Consider the following 24,428-nt stretch of genomic DNA (forward strand, 5'->3'; position numbering starts at 1 on the left):
GTTTATTCTCTATAAGGGTTACAATGTGGGGTTTACAGGTTTTGGGTATTGTGTGGTTTACATGTTATAAAATACTAAATACAGAGGGGGCCACTAGGACACCTAGCCTGGCTAGGCATTTCGGGCAGACTTAGATTAATTCTTAACATTAAATCCTTACAGATTATGTATTAAGGCTAAGTGACTACATCATAATTTATGAGTTTAGCAATGTGAATGCTTTTGTTTTGGCACAATACAAAGTGTCTATATTGGAGTATCACAGGCAAACTTATGACTAGTTAGGATTTATTATTTTAAGATTAAGATTATGTAAAGTAAAAGGACACAAGTGCAACTAATGTGACATTTATTGTGGCAACGTTTCGCTCTCCAGGAGCTTTATCAAGCCACATTAGTTGCACTTGTGTCCTTTTACTTTACATATTGTCGGTAATTCTACCAACTTTATTACAAGATTAAGATTAGTATTTCTGGGTTTATAGTCAGTGAGTGAGTGAGTGAGTGTAATTGTGAACCACCAGGTGGTTGTCATGTAGTTAGTTGTCGGGGTGGATCAGGGAGATAAGATGTTTTCTAACTGTAGTTTTGAAAGTGATGAATGTGTCTGCAGTTCTAGAGTTTTCAGGTAGGGTGTTCCAGATTTTAGGTCCTTTGAAATACATTGAATTTTTGTAAAGGTTTAGTCGAACACGGGGTTAAATAACCCTAGAGGCTTTTTGTGCCTAACTATATTTTATTACACGTAAACTACATTCTTTTATATTGCACAAGGAAATAAAAATGTTTGTTTTGTACAAACAGTGTATAAATAATGAAATTACACGTATAGATTAGTGAGTTACGTTTTCTCTAACAGTTACGGTTTTCTATCATGAACAGTAATGTTTGTTTGTGGAGGAGCCATGTCAGCTGATCCCTCAGCTGTCTTGTGCACTGATCATGAGCAACTTGTTTCTCCTGGCACTATACACACATGTTGTTGGTAAGCTTCATACATGACTCAAGTAACTCACTCTCAGGCACACACTTGTTACCGAACAAACACACTCACTTACTTTATGACAAATAACACGGCTTGAGACACAGGAGCCTTTTTCCCTTGTTCTGAGCCTAGTAAGTAAGTTTGTTCAGGTACAGGTACACATAAATACAGTTACATAAATTATCATACATAGCAGCATGTGTAAATTACCTAGGATAACCTCAAAAAGAGCCAGAAACAGTGGCTTATTTCCAATGAGGTCCTATTCTCAATATGTATATTTTGACCCTTTTAATCACATAATTACACAACTATAGAATAATAAAGTATCACAAGTGCCTGTGAAATTTATTATGATAAGTTAATCAATTATTATGAGTGTATGAGTTATTAAATGAGAGGTTAATGTATTACATTACTATTTTCATGAAGTGCTTAACTGACAGTGCCTGTGAATTATATTATTATTACAGCATTCACTGGAGGTGAGGAGCAGTAAACCCATAGGGATCTAGGACTGATAGCTCAGGATAACACAAAAAAGCTAATCAGTGTGGCTTATTAGGTATTCCTCTAGGGATCCCTTTTAAGTGTTCGACAGAATATCTTATGTTCTTTTCTTCCTCCATTATTTTTGCATATAACTTAAGAATGTGTAATCCGATTGGCTTAAAATTTTCAGCCTATGTGTAGGGAAAGGTTAATGCAGCTATAGGCATATGCAGGTGTCCTCTAGTTAGTTTTACATAAGCAACTGCAGTTTATGAACTCTTTGGAATAACTTGAAAAAGCCTCTTCAGATTGGTTTCAGACTTAAAATCCAGTGGTACCTTGACTTACAAGTGCCTCAACTTACGAGTTTTCTGAGTTATGGGTCAGTGCTTGGTCGATTTTTTGCTTTGAGTTGCGAGCCAAAATCTGAGTTACTAGGGAGAAAAAAAAAATTTACTGAAAATGACACTTGGCAAGAACCCTGGCTTAAATGGTACAACAAAAGGTAGTTTTGGGACTTGGTACTTATGAAACAATGCTAGTACGATGATCTCACTGGAGGTAATCATGTAATTATCTTCAGTTATTTCTGGTGAAAGTGCTTCAGCTTATACAGCAGCGAGTAATTTCCCTGCTGAATTCCAAATACATCTTTAATACCACCACTGGATTGGGTAGTTATTAAGTCATTCACTGTAACTCCACAAAAAAGTTATGAAAAAGCTAGTTGCATCAATGGACTTTGACTCCAACCTGGCAATACAAAGTTTCTGGAATAAATTTAACATTGCAGATGCCATCAGCTATGCTAGAAGTGCATGGAATGAAGTACCCCAATCAACATTAAATGCAGGCTGAGGAAAGTTATGCTTGTTCTATCTAGGCTGGAACATTGCTGCACACTAACAGCACTTTTCAAGACAGGTGAAATTGCTGACCTAGAAAATGTGCAGAGAACCTTCAGGGTGCGCGTAACGGAGATAAAACACCTCAATTACTGGGAGCGCTTGAAGTTCCTGAACCTGTATTCCCTAGAATGCAGGCGGGAGAGATGCATGATTATATACACCTGGAAAATCCTAGAGGGACTAGTACCGAACTTGCACACGAAAATCACTCACAATGAAAGCAAAAGACTCTGCAGACGATGCAACATCCCCCCAGTGAAAAGCAGGGTTGTCACTAGCACGTTAAGAGACAATACAGTAAGTGTCAGGGGCCTGAGACTGTTCAACTGCCTCCCAGCATACATAAGGGGGATTACCAATAGACCCCTGGGTGTCTTCAAGCAGGCACTGGACAAGCACCTAAAGTCGGTACCTGACCAGCCGGGCTGTGGCTCGTACGTTGGATTGCGTGCAGCCAGCAGTAACAGCCTGGTTGATCAGGCTCTGATCCACCATGAGGCCTGGTCACAGACCGGGCCGCGGGGGCGTTGACCCCCGGAACTCTCTCCAGGTAATCTCCAGGTAATTCTTTCACTGTTTTTTCCCTTTCTTGAGAATCAGGTTCAAGAAATTGTTCAGCTGGCAAGGAGATTACCAGGTGATGGTTTTCAAGATATAAATGAAGACGTGAATGAGCTCTTAGAAGATGATGATAAAGACAGGAGTCTAGAGGAAATGTTGGCAGAGCTTGATGCAGAGATACAAAGGAGCCACATAACAGAAGATGAAGAACCTGAAGAAAAACAGTCAACCTTACAGCAGTTACCTGGAGAGGGTTTCAGGAGACAACGTCCCCGTGGCTTGGTCTGAGATCAGGCCTCGTGGTGGATCAGGGCCTGATCAACCAGGCTGTTACTGCTGGCCACACGCAAGCTGACGTACAAACCACAGCCTGGTTGGTCAGATACTGACTTGAGGTGCCTGTTCAGTGCCTTCTTCAAGACAGCCAGGGGCCTAATGGTAATTCCCCCTTATGTATGCTGGGAGGCAGTTGAACAGTCTTGGTCCCCTGACACTCATTGTGTTGTCTCTCACTGTACTCGTGGCACCCTTGCTTTTCATCGGGGGAATCTTACATCTCCTGCTGAGTCTTTTGCTTCATAGGGAGTGATTTTCGTGTGCAGGTTTGGTAGCAATCCCTCCAGGACCTTCCAAGTGTATATTATCATGTATCTCTCTCACCTGCATTCCAGGGAATACAGATCAAGGACCTTCAACCGTTCCAAGTAATTTAGGTGCCTTTTCGTACTTATGTGTGCTGTGAAAGTTCTTTGTACACACTCCAGGTCTGTAATGTCACCAGCCTTGAGGGGGGCATTAGTGTACAGCAGTATTCCAGCCTAGAGAGCACAAGCGATTTGAAGAGAATCATCATGGGCTTGGCATCCCTGGTTTTGAAGGTTCTCATTATCCATCCTATCATTTTCCTAGCAGATAAAGTAGATACATTGTTGTGATCTTTGAAGGCAAGATCCTCTGACATTATCACTCCCAGGTCCTTCACATTACTTTTCCGCTCTATTGTATGGTTAGAATTTGCTGTATACCCTGATACATTTTTAATTTCCTCAAGTTTCCCATATCTGAGTAGTTGAAATTTCTCCTCGTTGAACTTCATATTGTTTTGAGTGGCCCATTTGAAGATTTGGTTGATGTCCGCTTGGAGTCTCACAGTTTTGTGTGTAAGGAGTGTAAAACACCATTGTGTATGAAACCATGTTTCAGAGAGTTCCACAAGCTTCAGAACTTCTAGGAACATGTCCAGTGACTGTACATTTGTATATATATTATAAAACAATATAAAACAATAGTAATAAACAATTTTTTTGTATTGTTTGTTTGTGTAAACAAGTTTTGTAAACAATATACAGTCGACCCTCAACTAACGGTGGCATTAAGTAACAGCACTTTCGTCTAACGGCACTTTTTGCCGTAGAAAAAAATGCCTTAACCAACGGCGAAAAACTTAACCAATGATGTTTGTCCGGAACATGTCCCCAGCCACTCCAAGACTCAGTGTGCCATTGTTTACAAGCTGTTGCGGTCGGTTTCCACATGTGCCTCCCATACATTTTGGATTATTCCACTGTTTCTAGTGCTTGTAACCACTAAAGAAGCCACTGTGGACACCAAGAAAGCTTCTAGAGCCAGCCCTTTGGTAAAGGATGTGGGAAACACGATAGAATTCAAGAAAAAGTTTGTAGAAAAATACAAAAGTGGTGGTGATAGAGGGTGGTAGTGATGGTGGTAGAGGGTGGTACTGGTTGTGATGGCGGTAGAGGTTGGTACTGGTTGTGATGGCGGTAGAGGGTGGTACTGGTAGTGATGGTGGTAGAGGGTGGTAGTGGTGGTGGTAGAGGGTGGTAGTGATGGTGGTAGAGGGTGGTAGTGATGGTGGTAGAGGGTGGTAGTGATGGTGGTAGAGGGTGGTAGTGATGGTGGTAGAGGGTGGTAGTGATGGTGGTAGAGGGTGGTAGTGATGGTGGTAGAGGGTGGTAGTGATGGTGGTAGAGGGTGGTAGTGATGGTGGTAGTGATGGTGGTAGAGGGTGGTAGTGATGGTGGTAGATGGTGGTAGTGATGGTGGTAGTGATGGTGGTAGAGGGTGGTACTGGTTGTGATGGTGGTAGAGGGAGGTACTGGTTGTGATGGTGGTAGAGGGTGGTACTGGTTGTGATGGTGGTAGAGGGTGGTACTGGTTGTGATGGTGGTAGAGGGTGGTACTGGTTGTGATGGCGGTAGAGGTTGGTACTGGTTGTGATGGCGGTAGAGGGTGGTACTGGTAGTGATGGTGGTAGAGGGTGGTAGTGGTGGTGGTAGAGGGTGGTAGTGATGGTGGTAGAGGGTGGTAGTGATGGTGGTAGAGGGTGGTAGTGATGGTGGTAGAGGGTGGTAGTGATGGTGGTAGAGGGTGGTAGTGATGGTGGTAGAGGGTGGTAGTGATGGTGGTAGAGGGTGGTAGTGATGGTGGTAGATGGTGGTAGTGATGGTGGTAGTGATGGTGGTAGAGGGTGGTACTGGTTGTGATGGTGGTAGAGGGAGGTACTGGTTGTGATGGTGGTAGAGGGTGGTACTGGTTGTGATGGTGGTAGAGGGTGGTACTAGTTGTGATGGTGGTAGAGGGTGGTACTGGTTGTGATGGTGGTAGAGGGTGGTACTGGTTGTGATGGTGGTAGAGGGTGGTACTGGTTGTGATGGTGGTAGAGGGTGGTACTGGTTGTGATGGTGGTAGAGGGTGGTACTGGTTGTGATGGTGGTAGAGGGTGGTACTGGTTGTGATGGTGGTAGAGGGTGGTACTGGTTGTGATGGTGGTAGAGGGTGGTACTGGTTGTGATGGTGGTAGAGGGTGGTACTGGTTGTGATGGTGGTAGAGGGTGGTACTGGTTGTGATGGTGGTAGAGGGTGGTACTGGTTGTGATGGTGGTAGAGGGTGGTACTGGTTGTGATGGTGGTAGAGGGTGGTACTGGTTGTGATGGTGGTAGAAGGTGGTACTGGTTGTGATGGTGGTAGAGGGTGGTAGTGATGTGGTAGAGGGTGGTAGTGATGGTGGTAGAGGGTGGTCCAGTGATTCTCAAGCTGGTCCTAGTGGCATTAAAAAACAAGAAGGGAGGTAACCCTACCAAAGGACTTGGCACCTGAAGTCTTTATGGAAGGGGATTCTCCTTCCAAGCAATAGACAATCCTGTATCTCCCCTGCTGCTGGCACATCACTCATCAACAACTCCACAATAAAGGTAAGTGGCATTTAACTATTGTTTATTTTGCATGTCCCAATCCTTTCCATATAAGGAAATGTATATTTCATGTAAAAAAAAAAAAAAATTCAGACTTTGGGGTGTCAGGCAAAGATTAATTCTATTTCCATTATTTCTTATGGGGAAAATTAACTCGACCAACGGCAATTTCGACCAACGGCAAGCCCTCTGGAACAGATTAATGCCATTGGTTGAGGGTCCACTGTATTGATAATTATGTTTGTGCTCTTATTGTGTTGTATACAACGGGTGTACATATGTACATTGCACCTTACTTTGGACTGACAGGCCACATAAGTTATGTGAAAAAATAAAATAGTGAAAAAAACAAGAAACTTTTGGATACAAGTAAACCAAAGTTTACCAGGTGAGCGGCAGTTGCTGCTGTTGCCATACGCTCCTTATTTTCTACCAACTTCACGCCTCTATATCTCGGTAAGTACTGATGGCAAAAAAATTTTTTTTGGACTAAAAAAAACCAGAAAAATAATCTTAAAATTTTCATAAGAAAAAGTAATTTTTTTTTTTTGAATATTTCTCAATGCCAGGAGACACTTCAGGATTGGGGTTTGCGACAGTCAAAGGGTTAAGGACCCCAATGGAAATAAGTTAGACAGTCCTCGATGACTCGCTGACTTTCTTGGGTTATCCTGGGTGGCTAACCCACTGGGGTTAATTGTTTCACGGTAATTGTTTCTTGTTAAGCCACACCAACAACACACTATCCACATCTTCGAGTAGCATAGCTGACGGTGGTGCAGCAGCAGTTGACCGTGGTACGATAGTATTTTGATAGTATTTCTTACCCTTTTTACCACAGGGTTGGCACTAGAAGCTTTCTTTGAGCCCATGGTGGCTTATTTAGCAGTTACAAGCACTATAAACAATGGAATAATACAAAATGTATCGAATGTATGCATGAAACCGGCCACCCTGGCTTGTAAACAATGACGGCAGGGCAGCTGAGGCGCTCAGGCTGGACAGACAGGTTCGGGGCAAATCATGTTGGGTGAGTTTTTTATCGTTAGCCAGGTCAAAATTTTTATGCTCAAACGCTTCATTGGGCGGATTTAACATTATGCAATGCGTTCGTTAGCCGAGGGTCCACTGTACTAATAATAATAATAATAATTATAATGATAATAATTATTATTATTATTATGAATGCCGCCAACTCAGTACACTGTTTACCTCACTGTAGGAACAGTTCTCTCGTGCTTTGCTTACATTTGGCCAAATTTCTTTTTTCTAAGCATTGGTAATAAGAAAGTAAGTGTAAAGGACAGTGCTGAGAAGAAAAAGAGGATGATTTCCATGGAATTAAAGCATGAAATCGTAGATAAACAAGCAAGGTGTCCAGGTTTTGGATTGAGGGGGAAGTGGGAGGAGCTGGCTCATAACTCAAATGTTGGCTCGTAACTCAGAGCAAAAAATTGACCCAGTCGCAGCTCATATCTCAAAAAACTCGTACATTGGGACACTAGCAAGTCAAGGTTCCACTGTATATATATTAATTGCCTGTGTTACCAGGTAAAGTTTAACATGCCACTTTTTTTCACTATGAAGAATCCGAGACAACTGCAGCAAGTGCAGGCTGATGCTCTTCTCTTCGTGTTGTTGCGTTGCTATGATGTCTTAGAGAAACTAATTTATTATGATGTCTTAGAGAAACTAATTTATTCATGACACCACCCTATTAATTAAACATGCAGGAAGTGAAATTCATTGGTTAAATAATGTATACAAGATGCAGCATGCATGGAAAACTTAAATTTTCCACAAAAAGTGTAGGAGACCTATAATCACTACTGTGCTACATTAATAATAGTAATCATATATTTATTTCTATAAGTGCATATGCAAGGTATACAGGCCTAACTGACATCAGTGACATACTACTATATAGAAAGCCACTTACTATGCAGAGAATTTGGGCAAATTAGGTCAGTTTTGTCCCAGGATGCGACCCACACCAGTCGACTAACACCCTGGTACCCATTTTACTGATGGGGAATATAAACAACTGGTGTAAGGAAACATCCCCAATGTTTCTACCCTTACCGGGAATCGAACCCGGACACTCTCCATGTGAAACAAGAGCTTTAGCGACCAGGCCACTGGCCACCATTATACCTTTTTCTATATAAAGTATTTGTATTACTGTAGTCAAATGGCCCATTTCCCATTCCACACATAACAGTTCTAGTAAATCTCTTTTTGTGAACATTGTTTTATAGTATTTTTGATTTTAAAACTGATTGTTTGCAGCTTGTAGTGTGAGCTTGGTTCCAGAGGTGAGTCAGGAGGGGCTTTTGCAGCCATACAACACCTATGCTGATGTTACACTCTTCCATTTTCACATTCCTGATGAGGTGACAAGGGTAACATGGGAGTTTGCTGCATTTATGGATGATCCAGGTTGTCCTGTAAAAGACGTTCATGTGTAAGTAGAATGTTTCACTCGCAGTACTATATCAACAGAAAATTATGGTAGGTCACAGTAATTACTTGAAAGATTGCAGGTAAATTATGATAGGTCACAGTGATTACTTGAAAGCTGGCAGATAAATTATTATGATCATCTATCTGTCATCAACCCTGTAATGGTTGTTGTCTTTAGTTATTAGAATCACTAGCATTTTCTAAAAATTTTCTCTGGTAACTTGATAAAGTATGAATATAACTGGCTAGAGTACTTTAGAAAAATGGATCTCATTGGCTTTATAAATTGTTGTATCTTAGTAGCATTGGTAAATTGCAAAGGAATTATCATATTAAAATTATTTATATGTACAGGGGTAGTCATACCACCACTATCATTTTTCCTTTGTATTTTTGGGAGTGTGATTTGATTATCCCAGATTTATTGTTTAAAGTTTGACCCCATTGATTATTTTAGTCGGTCTTAACCCAACTCTGGTGAAAGGCAAACCAGCATGGTTTCTTGACATGTGGCATGGTGGTGTGGCTGGCCAGCCTACTGGCCACCGGGACTAAGTGGGAATAATTTTGTAGACTTGTCCCTTAGCCGTTATTGTTATAAAGCGTATCGGTAATTTTTTTAGTGTGTGCCACCTTTCTTGAAAAATTCTGCTCATACTAAGCATTGTTTCACATTTAACCTGTAAACAGTCCAAATGTATATATACGTTAGTACCACCAGTGCCCCAAATGTAAATCTACGTTTTATTTTTCTTGCCTCCAAATTTGGCACAATTGGCCTAAGATGCCTGGTCAGCTTAGAATGGGTCTTAGCCCTCGGTGTGTGCAGTATTAAAAAATCTGGGACAACTTAGTACCTTGTAGGAGCACCGGTTCAATTGAGCACCAGTTAAAGCAAATAGCATGGCAAACACCCGGGATTCACTGATGTCATGTAGTATTAACACTCCCATTTTAAGAAGAAAGTGATGTTGACCCCGAGTTTAGTGGCTTTGAGGTGGATGTGGCCATAAGTGGTCAAGGAAATATCAAAAACCTCAATAATAACCCATGTGCAACATTTGTGCAACACTTTTTCAGAATGTGTTACAACCTATGCCCTAAGTAAAGAGAAACAATTCCGGAACGTTTTTGGCGGGCTGGCTGGCTGCTGGCTGGCTGGCTGGCCGGCCGGCTGCTGGCTGGCTGGCCGGCTGCTGGCTGGCCGGCCGGCTGCTGGCTGGCCGGCCGGCTGCTGGCTGGCCGGCCGGCTGCTGGCTGGCTGGCCGGCTCCGGGCTGGCCGGCTGCTGGCTGGCCGGCCGGCTGCTGGCTGGCTGGCCGGCTGCTGGCTGGCCGGCCGGCTGCTGGCTGGCCGGCCGGCTGCTGGCTGGCTGGCCGGCTGCTGGCTGGCCGGCCGGCTGCTGGCTGGCCGGCCGGCTGCTGGCTGGCCGGCCGGCTGCTGGCTGGCCGGCCGGCTGCTGGCTGGCCGGCCGGCTGCTGGCTGGCTGGCCGGCTCCTGGCTGGCCGGCTGCTGGCCGGCTGCTGGCCGGTGGCTGGCCGGCTGCTGGCCAGCTGCTGGCTGGTGGGCCGGCTGCTGGTCGGCTAGCCGGATGCTGGCTGGAGGGCCGGCTGCTGGCTGGCTGGCTGGCTGGCCGGCTGCTGGCTGACTGGCTGGCCGGCTGCTGGCTGGCTGGCCGGCTGGCTGGCTGGCTGGCTGGCTGGCTGGCTGGCTGGCCGGCCGGCCGGCTGCTGGCTGGCTGGCCGGCCGGCCGGCTGCTGGCTGGCTGGCTGGCCGACCAGCTGCTGGCTGGCTGGCTGGCCGACCAGCTGCTGGCTGGCTGGCTGGCTGGCCTGCCGGCTGCTGGCTGGCTGGCCTGCCGGCTGCTGGCTGGCTGGCCTGCCGGCTGCTGGCTGGCTGGCTCTATCTCCATCTCTCTCTCTATGTCTATCTCTGTCTGTCTCTATCTGTCTCTGTCTATCTCTGTCTCACAGGTACACATAAATACAATTATACAAAGTGTAAATTCCCTAGGATAACCCAAAAAATCCAGACAAAGTGCTATACTGTGCTTGTAGCATATGTAATACCTGTTGGTTCATGAATGGCTCTCTCTGAGACAGAGAGAGAGACAGAGAGACAAGCAGAGAGACCAAGATAAACAGAGAGCTAGATGGACAGATAGAGAGCTAGACAGACAGAGAGCTTGACACAGATGGACAGATACAGACATGTTTATGTGTAACAGTGAAAACAAATAAAGCAAGGGCTGACACTCCTCAAATATCACAACTTATCACTGCACTATCAGCAGTGGGCTGACACTTGCCTTACATCATTCTTCAAGGGAAATTATTATTATTATTATTATTATTATTATTATTATTATTATTATATACTCCCATGTATCCAAAATATTGCTGGGACCTATAAATACTTTGTATATATTCTTAGACAATAGTAAATGACCAAGGCGGTGTAAATGTCCACCTTTCAGTGTGTTTGTGACAATTTGAGTACAATTTCAGTACCTGGAGTTGACCTGGAGAGAGTTCCGGGGGTCAACGCCCCTGTGGCCCGGTCTGTGACCAGGCCTCCTGGTGGATCAGAGCCTGATCAACCAGGCTGTTGCTGCTGGCTGCACGCAAACTGTTGCAACCCCTGAATGGGTTACAATGATTATTATGTATATATGTATATTACCTTTTCATATAATTTTATATTGCTTATATTTGCGATAATAGCTAAATCGCAAATGTATTGCCTTATATTGTTATTTGACGTAGCTTATGTTGTTAGGATGTACATAATATGTGCTCAGTTCAAGTCTTGATTGTCAAACTACTGTAATTATCGCTTGTCGCTCGTTATACTGCCGGCTTCTGAGCTGTGCTGTCCACGGGGCTATCACGTGATCTAGGGGGGGGGTGTCCTCACCTCTCATAAAGTATTCAGTCTGCTCTAGACTCGCTTGGTGGTTGGACAGATTGTCTGTCTCATTATTCTTGTTAGTTCTGTAGAACTCTGTTCACAGAACATTGTACGTATAGACTTAGTGATTTTCGACGTTGTACTGAGGTTGTGTGTCGCTTAGACACACTGAACATCTCAGGTCCTTAGCTATAGCTTCTAACCTAATTTTGTACTGGTTTCTGTGTATTGTCACAGTCAGGGTTTTTCCTATACTGAACTTAGATTCAGTAGTATGGGAGTTTTGTAACTTTTGTGGAGGATCTGCTGATGGTCCCTACTTAGTGTCGTTATATTATCTCCTTGATCCTGATTGTGTCGCAGTCGCTTGTTATATGGCTATTGGGCTTAGCATTCTTTTCATTGTTCAAGCAGACTGTTCTGGTTGCCAGTCGGTCAAGAAGTTAGTTTATGTGAGGACTTTGTCAGTCACTTGTTTAAGTCTAGTCGAGTCGTGAGACATAGTGAACTACTTAGAGCACTTACACGCATACACAAACTTACTTGTACATATTTGTAATATCTTATTAAATGTTAATGTACCAGACGGTACTTAAGAATTATAAATGTGATATGTGCTTTCAGCACAATAATATTGAACTCGAGAGATTGATTTTATTTTGATTGCTGTAATTAATTTAATTTGATAATATACCTCTAGACTTAATAAATTTATTAAATTTTAATTTCTCTAGTTAGTAGCCTACCAGTTGTAATCCTGAAGAACTATTGAATTATACTGAATTCTAATGGATAATTGGACAAGGATACTGACTAATTGTTACGAAAACCCAGTAACAGGCTGGATGCTAGAAGGGCAGTCCTTTCTAGTATTCACTGGAGATCTCTAAGCTTTTAGAATCGCGTTTTTTGTAACAAATGGGGGCCTGTCCGGGATGCTCTTGATCCAAGGTGTTGGAGAAATTGTCCAGTTTGACATACTAGTACTTCTATGATCAAACACTTTGAGTACTTTCCTAATATGAAGACTTTGAGTTTAGTCTTGTACAACATACCAGGTGGATGTATGTACTTGACTGAGTCTCTTGATCCAAGGAGATGGAAATACTGTTTATGAGTTCTAACTCTAAGACAACTAACACTGAAATTCCTATTAGGATTATAGTTTCCCATAATCACTCTCTCGTAGTACAATTATTTTTGTGATGTATGCCAAAGTGAAACAGTTAACCCTTTGACTGTTTCCGACGTATAAATACGTCTTACGAGCCAATGTTTCTGACGTATTTATACGCATAAATTCTAGCAGCTTCAAATCAAGCAGGAGAAAGCTGGTAGGCCCACATGTGAGAGAATGGGTCTCCATGGTCAGTGTGCACCATATAAAAAAAATCGGGGAGCCAGTGGTGCATTGTGGGAATGCCATTTCAGTTGTCCTTTTTCAGCATGTCTAGCGGTAAGAAATATGTGATTCCCCAGCAAATCTGGGACTCTTCTCTTCCCAAGTGATGCTCTAACACAGATGGAAGTGTCAGTGAAGATCAATTTCATGATTTGGAGGAGTTTGAGACCAAAAGCAATGGAGGAGGAGGAGGGGGAGGAGGGGAGGAAGAGGAGGAGGAGGAGGAGGAGGGAAGAAAGGAAGAGGAGGAGGAGGAGGAGGAGGAGGAGGAGGAGGAGGAGGAGGAGGAGGAGGAGGAGGAGGAGGAGGAGAAGAGGAGGAGGAGGAGGAGGAAGAAGAAGATGTAATAATATTGTTCCCTTGAAGCAAGAAAAAAAAAAGTCCACCCCATGACAGTGACAAGATAAGGGGAGATAACATCTGATAAGAGCTGACTTTGATGAGCGTAAAGGAGGGTAATATTACATGACCATCACCCTCCCTTTGATTTTGCTGGTACACAAACATTTCTGTCTGTCTATTTGTCTGTCTGTCAAGCTCCCTGTCTGTCCATCTAGCTCTCTGTCTCAGAGAGAGCCACAAGACTGTGTCATCACGTTTACTCACATCTTCAAGCAGAGTATAGCACTTTGTCTGGATTTCTTGGGTTATCCTAGGTAATTTACACTATGTATACTTGTATTTATGTGTACCTGTGAGACAGAGATAGGCAGACAGATAGAAAGAGACAGATTGAAAGATATAGAATGAGGGAGAAAGATAATTAGAATGGAGGAGGGGAAGCAGCATCCGACCCCATTGTTTTGACAGGCGGTAGGGGGAGACACTAATGAGATAATATGTCACTTTGACAGCTGCCGACTTCTGACTCAAAACAATTATAAGCCACACACTCGCACACAAGACAAGGAGGAGGAGAAGGAGGAGGAGAAGGAGGAGGAGGAGAAGGAGGATTAGAAGGAGAAGGAGGAGGAGAAGGAGGATTAGAAGGAGAAGGAGGAGGAGGAGGAGGAGAAGGAGAAGGAGGAGGAGAAGGAGGAGGAGGAGGAGGAGAAGAAGGAGGAGAAGAAGGAGGAGGAGAAGGAGGAGGAGAAGGAGGAGGAGAAGGAGGAGAAGGAGGAGGAGGAGGAGGAGAAGGAGGAGGAGGAGGAGGAGAAGGAGGAGGAGGAGAAGGAGGAGGAGAAGGAGGAGGAGAAGGAGGAGGAGGAGGAGAAGGAGGAGGAGGAGGAGAAGGAGGAGGAGGAGGATGATTGTTTGTTTGTTTTTGTAAACAAGTTTTGTAAACAATATATTGATAATTATGTTTGTGTGCTTATTGTGTTGTATACAACGAGTGTATATATATACATTGCACCTTACTTTGGTCTCATAGGCCACATAAGTTATGTGAAAAAATAAAATAGTGAAATAAACAAAAAACCTTCAATTACAAGTAAACTAAAGTTTACCGGGTGAGCGGCAGTCGCCGCTGTTGCCATACGCGGCTCATTTTCTGCAAACTTCACGGCTCTATATCTCGGTAAGTACCGATGGCAAAAATTTTTTTTTTGGACTAAAACACTCAGAAAAATAATCTTAACATTTTCATAAGAAAAAATAATTTTTTTTTTTTTGAATATTTGGCGACATAGAATGACAGTTTCAGAGAGAGGCCTGAAACAGTCAAAGGGTTAATTGATACTCTGACTTTGTCTGAGTTAAGTACATTAAAACTTCAGACGTGTTGGCAAGTAGCCAAGTATCTCGGTGTGATGTATAACAGGAATTACACAACTGAAACTGTCAGAGCATTAATTAAAGATATATTGTTTCCTGCTCATACAGAGATGTCTGATTATGATTCAGATTCAGAAAGCCTAGTGTCACAATTGGGAAGTATGACTCTATTTGATTACTTAGAAGAAAGAGCAACTAAGGCAGAAGTGAGCCTAGTGTAGCTCAGTTCTCGCTCGCTCCTTCCTTCACTGACACAATAGTACAGAGTATAGCTGGAATGACACAGCCTAATACTAGTACAGTGTATGATACACCTGTATCTACTTATCCTAGACCAGATCTAGACTCTCTAGAGACGGCTGGACGAAGTGTCCGACCTAAGGACCGTCCAGACCATGTTAATTTCCCTACTCCTCCATTACCCACTGGTCCTATCTCTCAGGAACAGTTTGAGAGGTTTGAACGCCTCCTTATGTTGCAGACTGCACAAATAGAGGCACAGAGGAAATTGAACGAAGAAGATTTCCAAAGAGAAAATGTTCGTCTGTTTAGACAGCAGACTGATAGATCACAGGACACATTTAATGTGCAGAAAGCTGCATCTATGGTTCCTAAGTTTTTTGAAAGTGACTTAGACACATATTTTGATGTGTTTGAGAACCAGGCACGTGCTATGAACTGGCCACGTAAGCACTGGGCAACATTGTTGCATACTGCTTTGACGGGAAGAGCTCAAACCTGTACTGCAGCTTTGCCATTTACCAAGTACATTAGTTATGACGCTGTCAAACAAACAATTCTAGATACGTATAACTTGTTACCTGTAAGTTATCAAAGAGCATTTCGTACGTTACAACGACGACAAGATCAAACTTGTGTAGAGTTTGCTCGTGAGAAAAAAGTTGCATTTCAGAGGTGGTGTAGGTCTGCCAAGTGTAACAACTACGACAGTCTTGTTCAGTTGTTACTACACGAAGAGTTTAACAACTGTATGTCTGCTGACATACAAGAATATCTGATCGATCATACTACCTCAGATATTCTGGAAACTGCAGCATTAGCAGACAATTACGAGATTTCTCACAAACTTGTACGTACTAAAACACAAAGAAACAAGGTAACTAAAGATTGTCCTAGAAGTTGGCAACCTAAATCAGCTGCTCATTGCCGGCCTGATGTACCTGCTACTGTAACTTCTCGTACCTTTACTAGGAAAACTCACAATCCTGAATCTGTCTCTGTGGCTAGACAGAAATCTGATATCGAGAAGAAGAAAGTTAAATGTACCTATTGTAACAGAAAAGGACATACTAGAGAGTATTGCTATAAGTTAGAAAGAGATACGAGATACAGTTGTGCGGCTGGCGCCCCCACTCAAGTCGTATCCTCTTCCGAGCAACAAAGGCACCAAAATCCTAGCAATTCCTCGTATCCTACTGTTTTAGATAATGTTACTCAGGATAGATGACTAGTGTCAGAAAGTGTATCTGACGAAAAGATTCATTCAGCGATGAGTCCTTACTTTTCGAGAGATCAAGTAGGATTTGACGAATCACATCTAACTGAGATAATTTCTTTCAGAGACACTGGCAGTTATCTCACGTTATTAAGAGAAGATGTACTGCCCATAACTGACGATACCTATTGCAAGATAGATGTATTGTTAGAAGCCTATGGAGGGGCTGTTATAAAAGTGCCTCTGCACAAAGTTTATATTGAAACGAGCTATTATACTGGTTATATTTCAGTGGGTATATCCAGTGGTGTATTTCCCATCAGGTCAGTGGACTTGTTGATAGGGAACGATATCCTTCATGCTGGTATATGTAAAGAACCACTTGTGATTGATAATAACACTGATGATAATTATGCCATTGAAGCTTGTAGAGAGAAACCTATTTTATTTCCTCTCAGCGCAATTACTAGAGCTATGTCAAAGATTCAACAACCATCCTTGTCTCCTGTTGAGTTAGTGGATGACAATGATTTGGGCTTGAATATGTTGTTTAGTGACTCTCTGCGCCCAGGGTCATTAACACTGACTCCCCCCGGTCATCAACCTAGTCAAGACACAACTGACGTTAAATTTCTTACTCATGATGATTTAATCAAGGATCAGTTTGTTGATCAGTCACTGGAAAGACTGAGAGATATAGCAGTTACTGAGAGTGAAGCAAAGGATCTCGATAATTGTTGCTATTATAGTAATGGTGTACTGATGGAGAAAAATACATGTAAGTTGTCAGCTGATAGTGTTTCCACCACAGTAAAGCATTTCGTAGTGTTACCAGTTACATTTCGTGAACAAGCCATTGATTTTGCTCACAATAGTCCCATAGGAGGACATTTGGGTGTCAAGAAGACACTCTGTAAACTGGCAAAACATTTTACTTGGCCAAAGATGAAGGAAACAGTAGCTGATCATGTGCGACGTTGCCACGTGTGTCAAGTGACAGGCAAGCCAGCACACTCACCTCCACCTCTCACTGTGTTCACTAGTAGCAAAGTTCAGTTCACCTGGACTAGAGATTGTTCAGACTCGTTCAAAAGGTTGAAGCGCTTGCTATCCTCTGCTCCTGTGTTGAAGAGTCCTAATTTCAATCTTTCCATCTTTTTACATATAGATGCGAGTGGTTATGCAGTGGGTGCTGTGCTGCTCCAACAGTCAACATCCACTGATATTCTCCATCCTATATGTTACTATTCATCTAAGCTTAAACGACACCAGAAAAATTATGCCACTATTGAGAAAGAGGCTCTAGCTCTTGTGGTGTCCTTGGAACATTTTGACGTGTATTTGGGCACTTCCCCATTTAAAATTAACGTTTTTTCAGACCACAATCCACTCACTTATATAAACACCATGAAAAGTAAAAATGCTAGGATCATGAGGTGGGCCCTCAGAATCCAACCTTATTCTATTAGTATAAAACACATAAGTGGTCATTGTAATGTATGTAATTGCCGATGCTCTGTCACGTCCTTAATAATTATCAGTTACATTAAATTAACGTAATTTTATGCCTAAATACCTTTTGTTACTTGCTATGTCAAATTCAGTAAAGTAACTTAATCCCTCCAGCCCATATTAACTATATATACTCATGTCATGTCTAATTATTATATTTATGTATTCACAGTATTGTTGTGTGAGGAGGAGATAAGCTGAGTGTTGAGTGGGTAGTGTCGTGTGGGCGAGGTACTGCGTGACGCAACACTGTCCTGTCGCAGACCCCCCCCCTCACTACACACCTTAAGCTGTTTCATACTCAGATGTTCATACTGCCTCGCATTTCACAACCACTACTAAAGAGTGGAATGCAGTCTCCTCTACTATGATCGAGCCTCAACGTGCCCTCCTTGTCAGCGCTATCCTGTCTCTACACTGATGTACATAACCACGAGTATGCAGAGATACGATACTGTGTACTGCCCTAGTACTAGGGGCATATCCTAGTGACGGACGCTGTGAAATTGTAGAGGTGCTTGGCACAAGAGAGACTTTGATTAATATTTATATTAAATTGCATTGATATGAGTAATCAGTAATAATGTGAAAGACCTTAATGCAACTCCTAGTGCAACCGTCTGTCGTGTTGGGGGGTATTGCAACCCCTGAATGGGTTACAATGATTATTATGTATATATAATGTATATTACCTTTTCATATAATTTTATATTGCTTATATTTGCGATAATAGCTAAATCGCAAATGTATTGTTATTTGACGTAGCTTATGTTGTTAGGATGTACATAATATGTGCTCAGTTCAAGTCTTAACTGTCAAACTACTGTAATTATCGCTTGTCGCTCGTTATACTGCCGGCTTCTGAGCTGTGCTGTCCACGGGGCTATCACGTGATCAAGGGGGGGGGTGTCCTCACCTCTCGTGAAGTATTCAGTCTGCTCTAGACTCGCTTGGTGGTTGGACAGATTGTCTGTCTCATTATTCTTGTTAGTTCTGTAGAACTCTGTTCACAGAACATTGTATAGACTTAGTGATTTTCGACGTTGTACTGAGGTTGTGTGTTGCTTAGACACTCTGAACATCTCAGGTCCTTAGCTATAGCTTCTGACCTAATTTTGTACTGGTTTCTGTGTATTGTCACAGTCAGGGTTTTTCCTATACTGAACTTAGATTCAGTAGTATGGGAGTTTTGTAACTTTTGTGGAGGATCTGCTGATGGTCCCTACTTAGTGTCGTTATATTATCTCCTTGATCCTGATTGTGTCGCAGTCGCTTGTTATATGGCTATTGGGCTTAGCATTCTTTTCATTGTTCAAGCAGACTGTTCTGGTTGCCAGTCGGTCAAGAAGTTAGTTTATGTGAGGACTTTGTCAGTCACTTGTTTAAGTCTAGTCGAGTCGTGAGACATAGTGAACTACTTAGAGCACTTACACGCATACACAAACTTACTTGTACATATTTGTAATATCTTATTAAATGTTAATGTACCAGACGGTACTTAAGAATTATAAATGTGATATGTGCTTTCAGCACAATAATATTGAACTCGAAAGATTGATTTTATTTTGATTGCTGTAATTAATTTAATTTGATAATATACCTCTAGACTTAATAAATTTATTAAATTTTAATTTCTCTAGTTAGTAGCCTACCAGTTGTAATCCTGAAGAACTATTGAATTATACTGAATTCTAATGGATAATTGGACAAGGATACTGACTAATTGTTACGAAAACCCAGTAACAGGCTGGATGCTAGAAGGGCAGTCCTTTCTAGTATTCACTGGAGATCTCTAAGCTTTTAGAATCGCGTTTTTTGTAACACAAACCAACGTACGAGCCACAGCCCGGCTGGTCAGGAACCGACTTTAGGTGCTTGTCCAGTGCCAGCTTGAAGACTGCCAGGGGTCTGTTGGTAATCCCCCTTATGTATGCTGGGAGGCAGTTGAACAGTCTCGGGCCCCTGACACTTATTGTATGGTCTCGTAATGTGCTAGTGACACCCTTGCTTTTCATTGAGGGGATGTTGCATCGTCTGCCGAGTCTTTTGCTTTCGTAGTGAGTGATTTTCGTGTGCAAGTTCGGTACTAGTCCCTCTAGGATTTTCCAGGCGTATATAATCATGTACCTCTCCCGCCTGCGTTCCAGGGAATACAGTTTTAGGAACCTCAAGCGCTCCCAGTAATTGAGGTGTTTTATCTCTGTTATGCGTGCCGTGAAGGTTCTCTGTACATTTTCTAGGTCAGCAATTTCACCTGCCTTGAAAGGTGCTGTTAGTGTGCAGCAATATTCCAGCCTAGATAGAACAAGTGATCTGAAGAGTGTCATCATGGGCTTGGCCTCCCTAGTTTTGAAGGTTCTCATTATCCATCCTGTCATTTTTCTAGCAGATGCGATTGATACAATGTTATGGTCCTTGAAGGTGAGATCCTCCGACATGATCACTCCCAGGTCTTTGACGTTGGTGTTTCGCTCTATTTTGTGGCCAGAATTTGTTTTGTACTCTGATGAAGATTTAATTTCCTCGTGTTTACCATATCTGAGTAATTGAAATTTCTCATCGTTGAACTTCATGTTGTTTTCTGCAGCCCACTGAAAGATTCGGTTGATGTCCGCCTGGAGCCTTGCAGTGTCTGCAATGGAAGACACTGTCATGCAGATTCGGGTGTCATCTGCAAAGGAAGACATGGTGCTGTGGCTGACATCCTTGTCTATGTCGGATATGAGGATGAGGAACAAGATAGGAGCGAGTACTGTGCCTTGTGGAACAGAGCTTTTCACCGTAGCTGCCTCGGACTTTACTCTGTTGACGACTACTCTCTGTGTTCTGTTAGTGAGGAAATTATAGATCCATCGACCTAATATTAGTGTCAGAACCAAGATTGATTATGAAATGACAAGAACTACTATAAATTGTAATTATCAGAACATATAAATTATATAAAATACTGTAATATAAAAATGAGAAAAAAAGGTATATCGGCAACACTTCTGCAAATGGCAGGACTCGATGTTGCTGTCAGGTGAGCATCCAGTGCCAACTTCGTGGCCTCGTATCTCAGTAAGTACCGACCCTAAAAAAAATTTTTATCCTATAACACTTAGACAAATGTGCTCTTTGTTTCTATAATTTTTTTTTTTTTTTTTTTTTTCAAAAATACGTATTCAGGGCACTGGGCAAGAGAACGTATGTATACGTTTGGACTGTTTACGGGTTAATGGGTTATGGGTTAATACAGGTTAAGATGTGGAACTAATGCCCATTAAATGAGAAGATAAAATCTTCCTGTTTTGTTTCAATGGTGAGTTTAATGGACAGAAGACTATTCAAACAGGAAAGAAAGATGTTGAGAGACAAGTAGCAGCTAGAGACAGAGTGTCAACATGTCAGTACCACTTGGCATTGGCTGATAGTAACATTATTTCACTTAAAATCTTTATTTCAAAGAGCTATACAGCATTGTATAGCTCTTTGCATTTATGTGTAAGTAACTACAGTTGTAAGACTGTCACTGTAAAACAAATATGTCTTCTTGGAAAATTAATATTTATATCTGTTATTTCAAACAGAACCTTAGGAATATATTGGTAGTATTTCATTGAAAATCTGCACTTCAAGGAAGGATCAGAATAGGCTATGAAAGAGTTTCAATAACCATTCTAGAGTTTTGAGAATAATGTATTGTACTATTATAAATGGGCAGAAACCTGCACAATCACACACACACAACCTCTTATTACAACAATGATAAGAAAGTGATGACTACAAGCTACAGCTCAGTTGCTTTAGCATCAGCCATTATAAAGATTTTACGTAAGATACTGTGCATTTCACTTGGCCAGTGAACCGATTTTCAGTTTTTAACACACCAACAACTTTCCACCCAAAAATGGAGGAAACACTTTCACTGTTATTCATTCACTGTCTTGCCAGAAATGTGCTGATATCACAGTTCAGATGGCTCTTTGAACTGCAATATCCCTTCCTCTTCTCAGAGTGCAAGCACTGTATTTGCCTCTGGAAAATAACTTTCTCTCTCTAGTAACTTCCCACCTATTTCGTACATTATCATACACTTTCAGACTTAAACATTAAGAATTTGCTCAGTTTTATTGGTCAAGGATGCTATTTTCATAAAATAACATTAGCATGATTGCAAACCACTAGGATTCCCAAAAATGCAGACTTTGCAAAAGTCTTTGACAAATGCAGTCATGGCATAATAGTACACAGAATGCATGCTAAAGGAATAACTGGCAAAATGGGGAGATGGATCTTCAACTTTCTAACCACTCGAACACAAAGAGTAGTGGTCAAAAGAGTTAAATTGGAAGCTGCCATAGTGAAAAGCTCTGTTCCACAATGTACAGTACTCACCCCCATCCTGTTCCTCATCCTCATATCAGACATAGACAGAGATGTAATCCACAGCACTGTGTCATCCTTTGCAGGCAGTACTAGGATCTGCATGAGACTGTCATCTGTTGAGGACACAGTTAACCTCCAAGAAGATATAAACCAAATTTTCCAGTGGGCAACGGAAAAGAATATGATGATCAATGAAGACAAATTCCAACTACTCTGTTATAAAAAACTAGAGGAGATAATAACTAGGACTGAATATACTACAAGCTCTAATTATACAGTAGAGTGAAAAAATAATGTGAGGGACCTGGGAGTGGCAATGTCTGAGGATCTCACTTTCAAGGATCACAACAGTGCCATGATCACAAGTGCAAAGAAAATGATAGGATGGATAATGAGAACGTTCAGAACAAGAGATGCCAAGCCAGTGATGATCCTTTTCAAATCACTTGTTCTCTCTAGGCTGGAATATTGCTGTATATTAACATCTCCATTCAAAGCAGGTGAAATTGCAGATCTAGAACATCTCTGTTCAAAGCAGGTAAAATTGCAGATCTAGAGACTGTACAGAGAACCTTTACTGCACATACAAGTTTTTTCAAACACCTCAACTACTGGGCACACTTAAAAGCATTTGACTTGTACTTGCTGGAATGCAAGCGAGAGAGATATACAGTGGACCCTCGTTTTTCGTAAGGCTCGAAAGTCGTAATTTTCGGAAATCGTAAAATTTTTTCATCAAAACATGGACTTGCGAATTGTCATTTGACTCGCAAATAGTCATTCGTCTCGGACGCATACGCACGGCCCCGAGCCGCCTCACGCGCCATTCCCAGCCAGTGTTCTGTTGTTTATCAGTGAGTGAGGATGATACCACGAGTTCATACGATACATTTCATATTATTCCATTCATTTTAGTGCTTGCAACTGCTAAATAAGTCACCATGGCTCCAAAGAAAGCTTCTAGTGCCAGCCCTTTGGTAAAGAATGTGAGAAACACATATAATTGAAGAAAAAGATTGTAGAAAAATACAAAAGTGGTGGTGGTAGAGAGTGGTAGCAGTTGTGATAGTGGTAGAGGGTGGTAGTGATGGTGGTGGAGGGTGGTACTGATTGTGGTAGTGATGGTGGTAGTGATGGTGGTAGAGGGTGGTAGCAGTTGTGATAGTGGTAGAGGGTGGTAGTAATGGTGGTAGCAATTGTGATAATGGTAGAGGGTGCTTGAGGATGGTAGTGGTTGTGATGGTGGTAGAGGGTGCCTTCTTCAGTGATTAAACAATTCTGCTAACTCCTCCAATGTTGTTGGAGTTACTTAGGGTTACAGAAAACACCGGCATTTCAGCTGCTGCTTCACCACCATTATGGATGGCTTATGCTCTCAGTGGCTCTTATACACCCAACAACAGCAACAGAACACCTCTTGTGATGTACATAATGACTTATTTTATTCATTCTAGAGTATATTCCATGTTTCTATGTTATTAATATTGTTTAATATGTCATATTAGTTGAATTGTGATAGATAAATAAGCCGTAGAGTTGATATTAATGCCATATTCTCCAGCAATAAACTCGCCTCCCCTCCCTCTGCCCCGTGTGCCGTACACCAACAAAGAGTCTTCAGTAAAGGTAAGTGTGTTAAGTGTTCATTTATACATTTTATTAGTGCTTTACATTTATTTGGCATTCTTTTCTGCATGTAAATCTATAAGCTAGGGAAGTGGCTAGGGAAGTGACCCCTGAAATGACCTAGAGTCCTTATGGAGGAGGATTTCCCCTTCCAAACAATAACCTCTCTTCCCTCTCTCCTCCTCCCTGTCTTCCATTCATCAACAACAGCCTTCAATAAAGGTAACTGTCATGTTGAATGTTCATTCTTTTGTGCATGTAAATCTATCTTTAAGGTAAAAATTTTTTTTATTGATACTTCTAGGTGTCTGGAATGAGTTAATTGGATTTACATTATTTCTTAAGGGGAAAATGGATTTGCAAATTGTCAATTTCGATAATAGTCACACTCTCTGGAACGGATTAATTATGAAAAACGAGGGTCCGCTATATCATAATCTACACTTGGAAAATCCTAGGAGTGGTCCCAAATCTGCACACAGAAATCACTCCCTATAAAAGTAAAAGACTGGACATAATGAAAAGTAGGGGTGCCATTGGTACACTTACGAGAGAACACCATAAGTGTCTGGGGCCCAAGACTGTTCAACAGCCTCCCATCATGCATAAAGGGAATTACCAGTAGGCCCCTGGGTGCCTTCAAGAGGGAGCTGGGCAGATACTTAAAGTCAGTGCTGGATCAGCTGGGCTTCGGTTCATACATTGGACTATGTGTGGCCAGCAGTAACAGCCTGGTTGATCAGGCCGTGATCCACCGGGAGTCCTGGTCGTGGACTGGGCCACGGGGGCTTTGATCCTCGGAATACCTTCCAGGTAG

The 24,428-nt window shown here is 42.1% G+C and overlaps 1 protein-coding gene across 3 annotated transcripts in view; it reads left to right on the forward strand.

The window, feature by feature from the left end:
• The first annotated feature begins 566 nt into the window (after window positions 1-566).
• The window catches only part of LOC128691053 (transmembrane protein 8B-like), a 152,789-nt gene continuing 128,927 nt past the window's right edge, over window positions 567-24,428 (forward strand). The window contains exons 1-2 of one of the 3 annotated variants that reach the window (XM_070089032.1): window positions 567-628; window positions 8,449-8,623. In XM_070089032.1, coding sequence (XP_069945133.1) covers window positions 598-628; window positions 8,449-8,623 — 206 coding nt within the window. In that variant the 5' untranslated portion in view covers window positions 567-597. Of the gene's footprint in view, window positions 629-866; window positions 986-5,502; window positions 6,160-8,448; window positions 8,624-24,428 lie in introns of those variants that run through there. The other 2 variants (XM_070089031.1, XM_070089033.1) reach the window with 2 other exon arrangements.

Source organism: Cherax quadricarinatus, chromosome 27, assembly GCF_038502225.1.
Source record: "Cherax quadricarinatus isolate ZL_2023a chromosome 27, ASM3850222v1, whole genome shotgun sequence".
NCBI lineage: Eukaryota > Metazoa > Arthropoda > Malacostraca > Decapoda > Parastacidae > Cherax > Cherax quadricarinatus.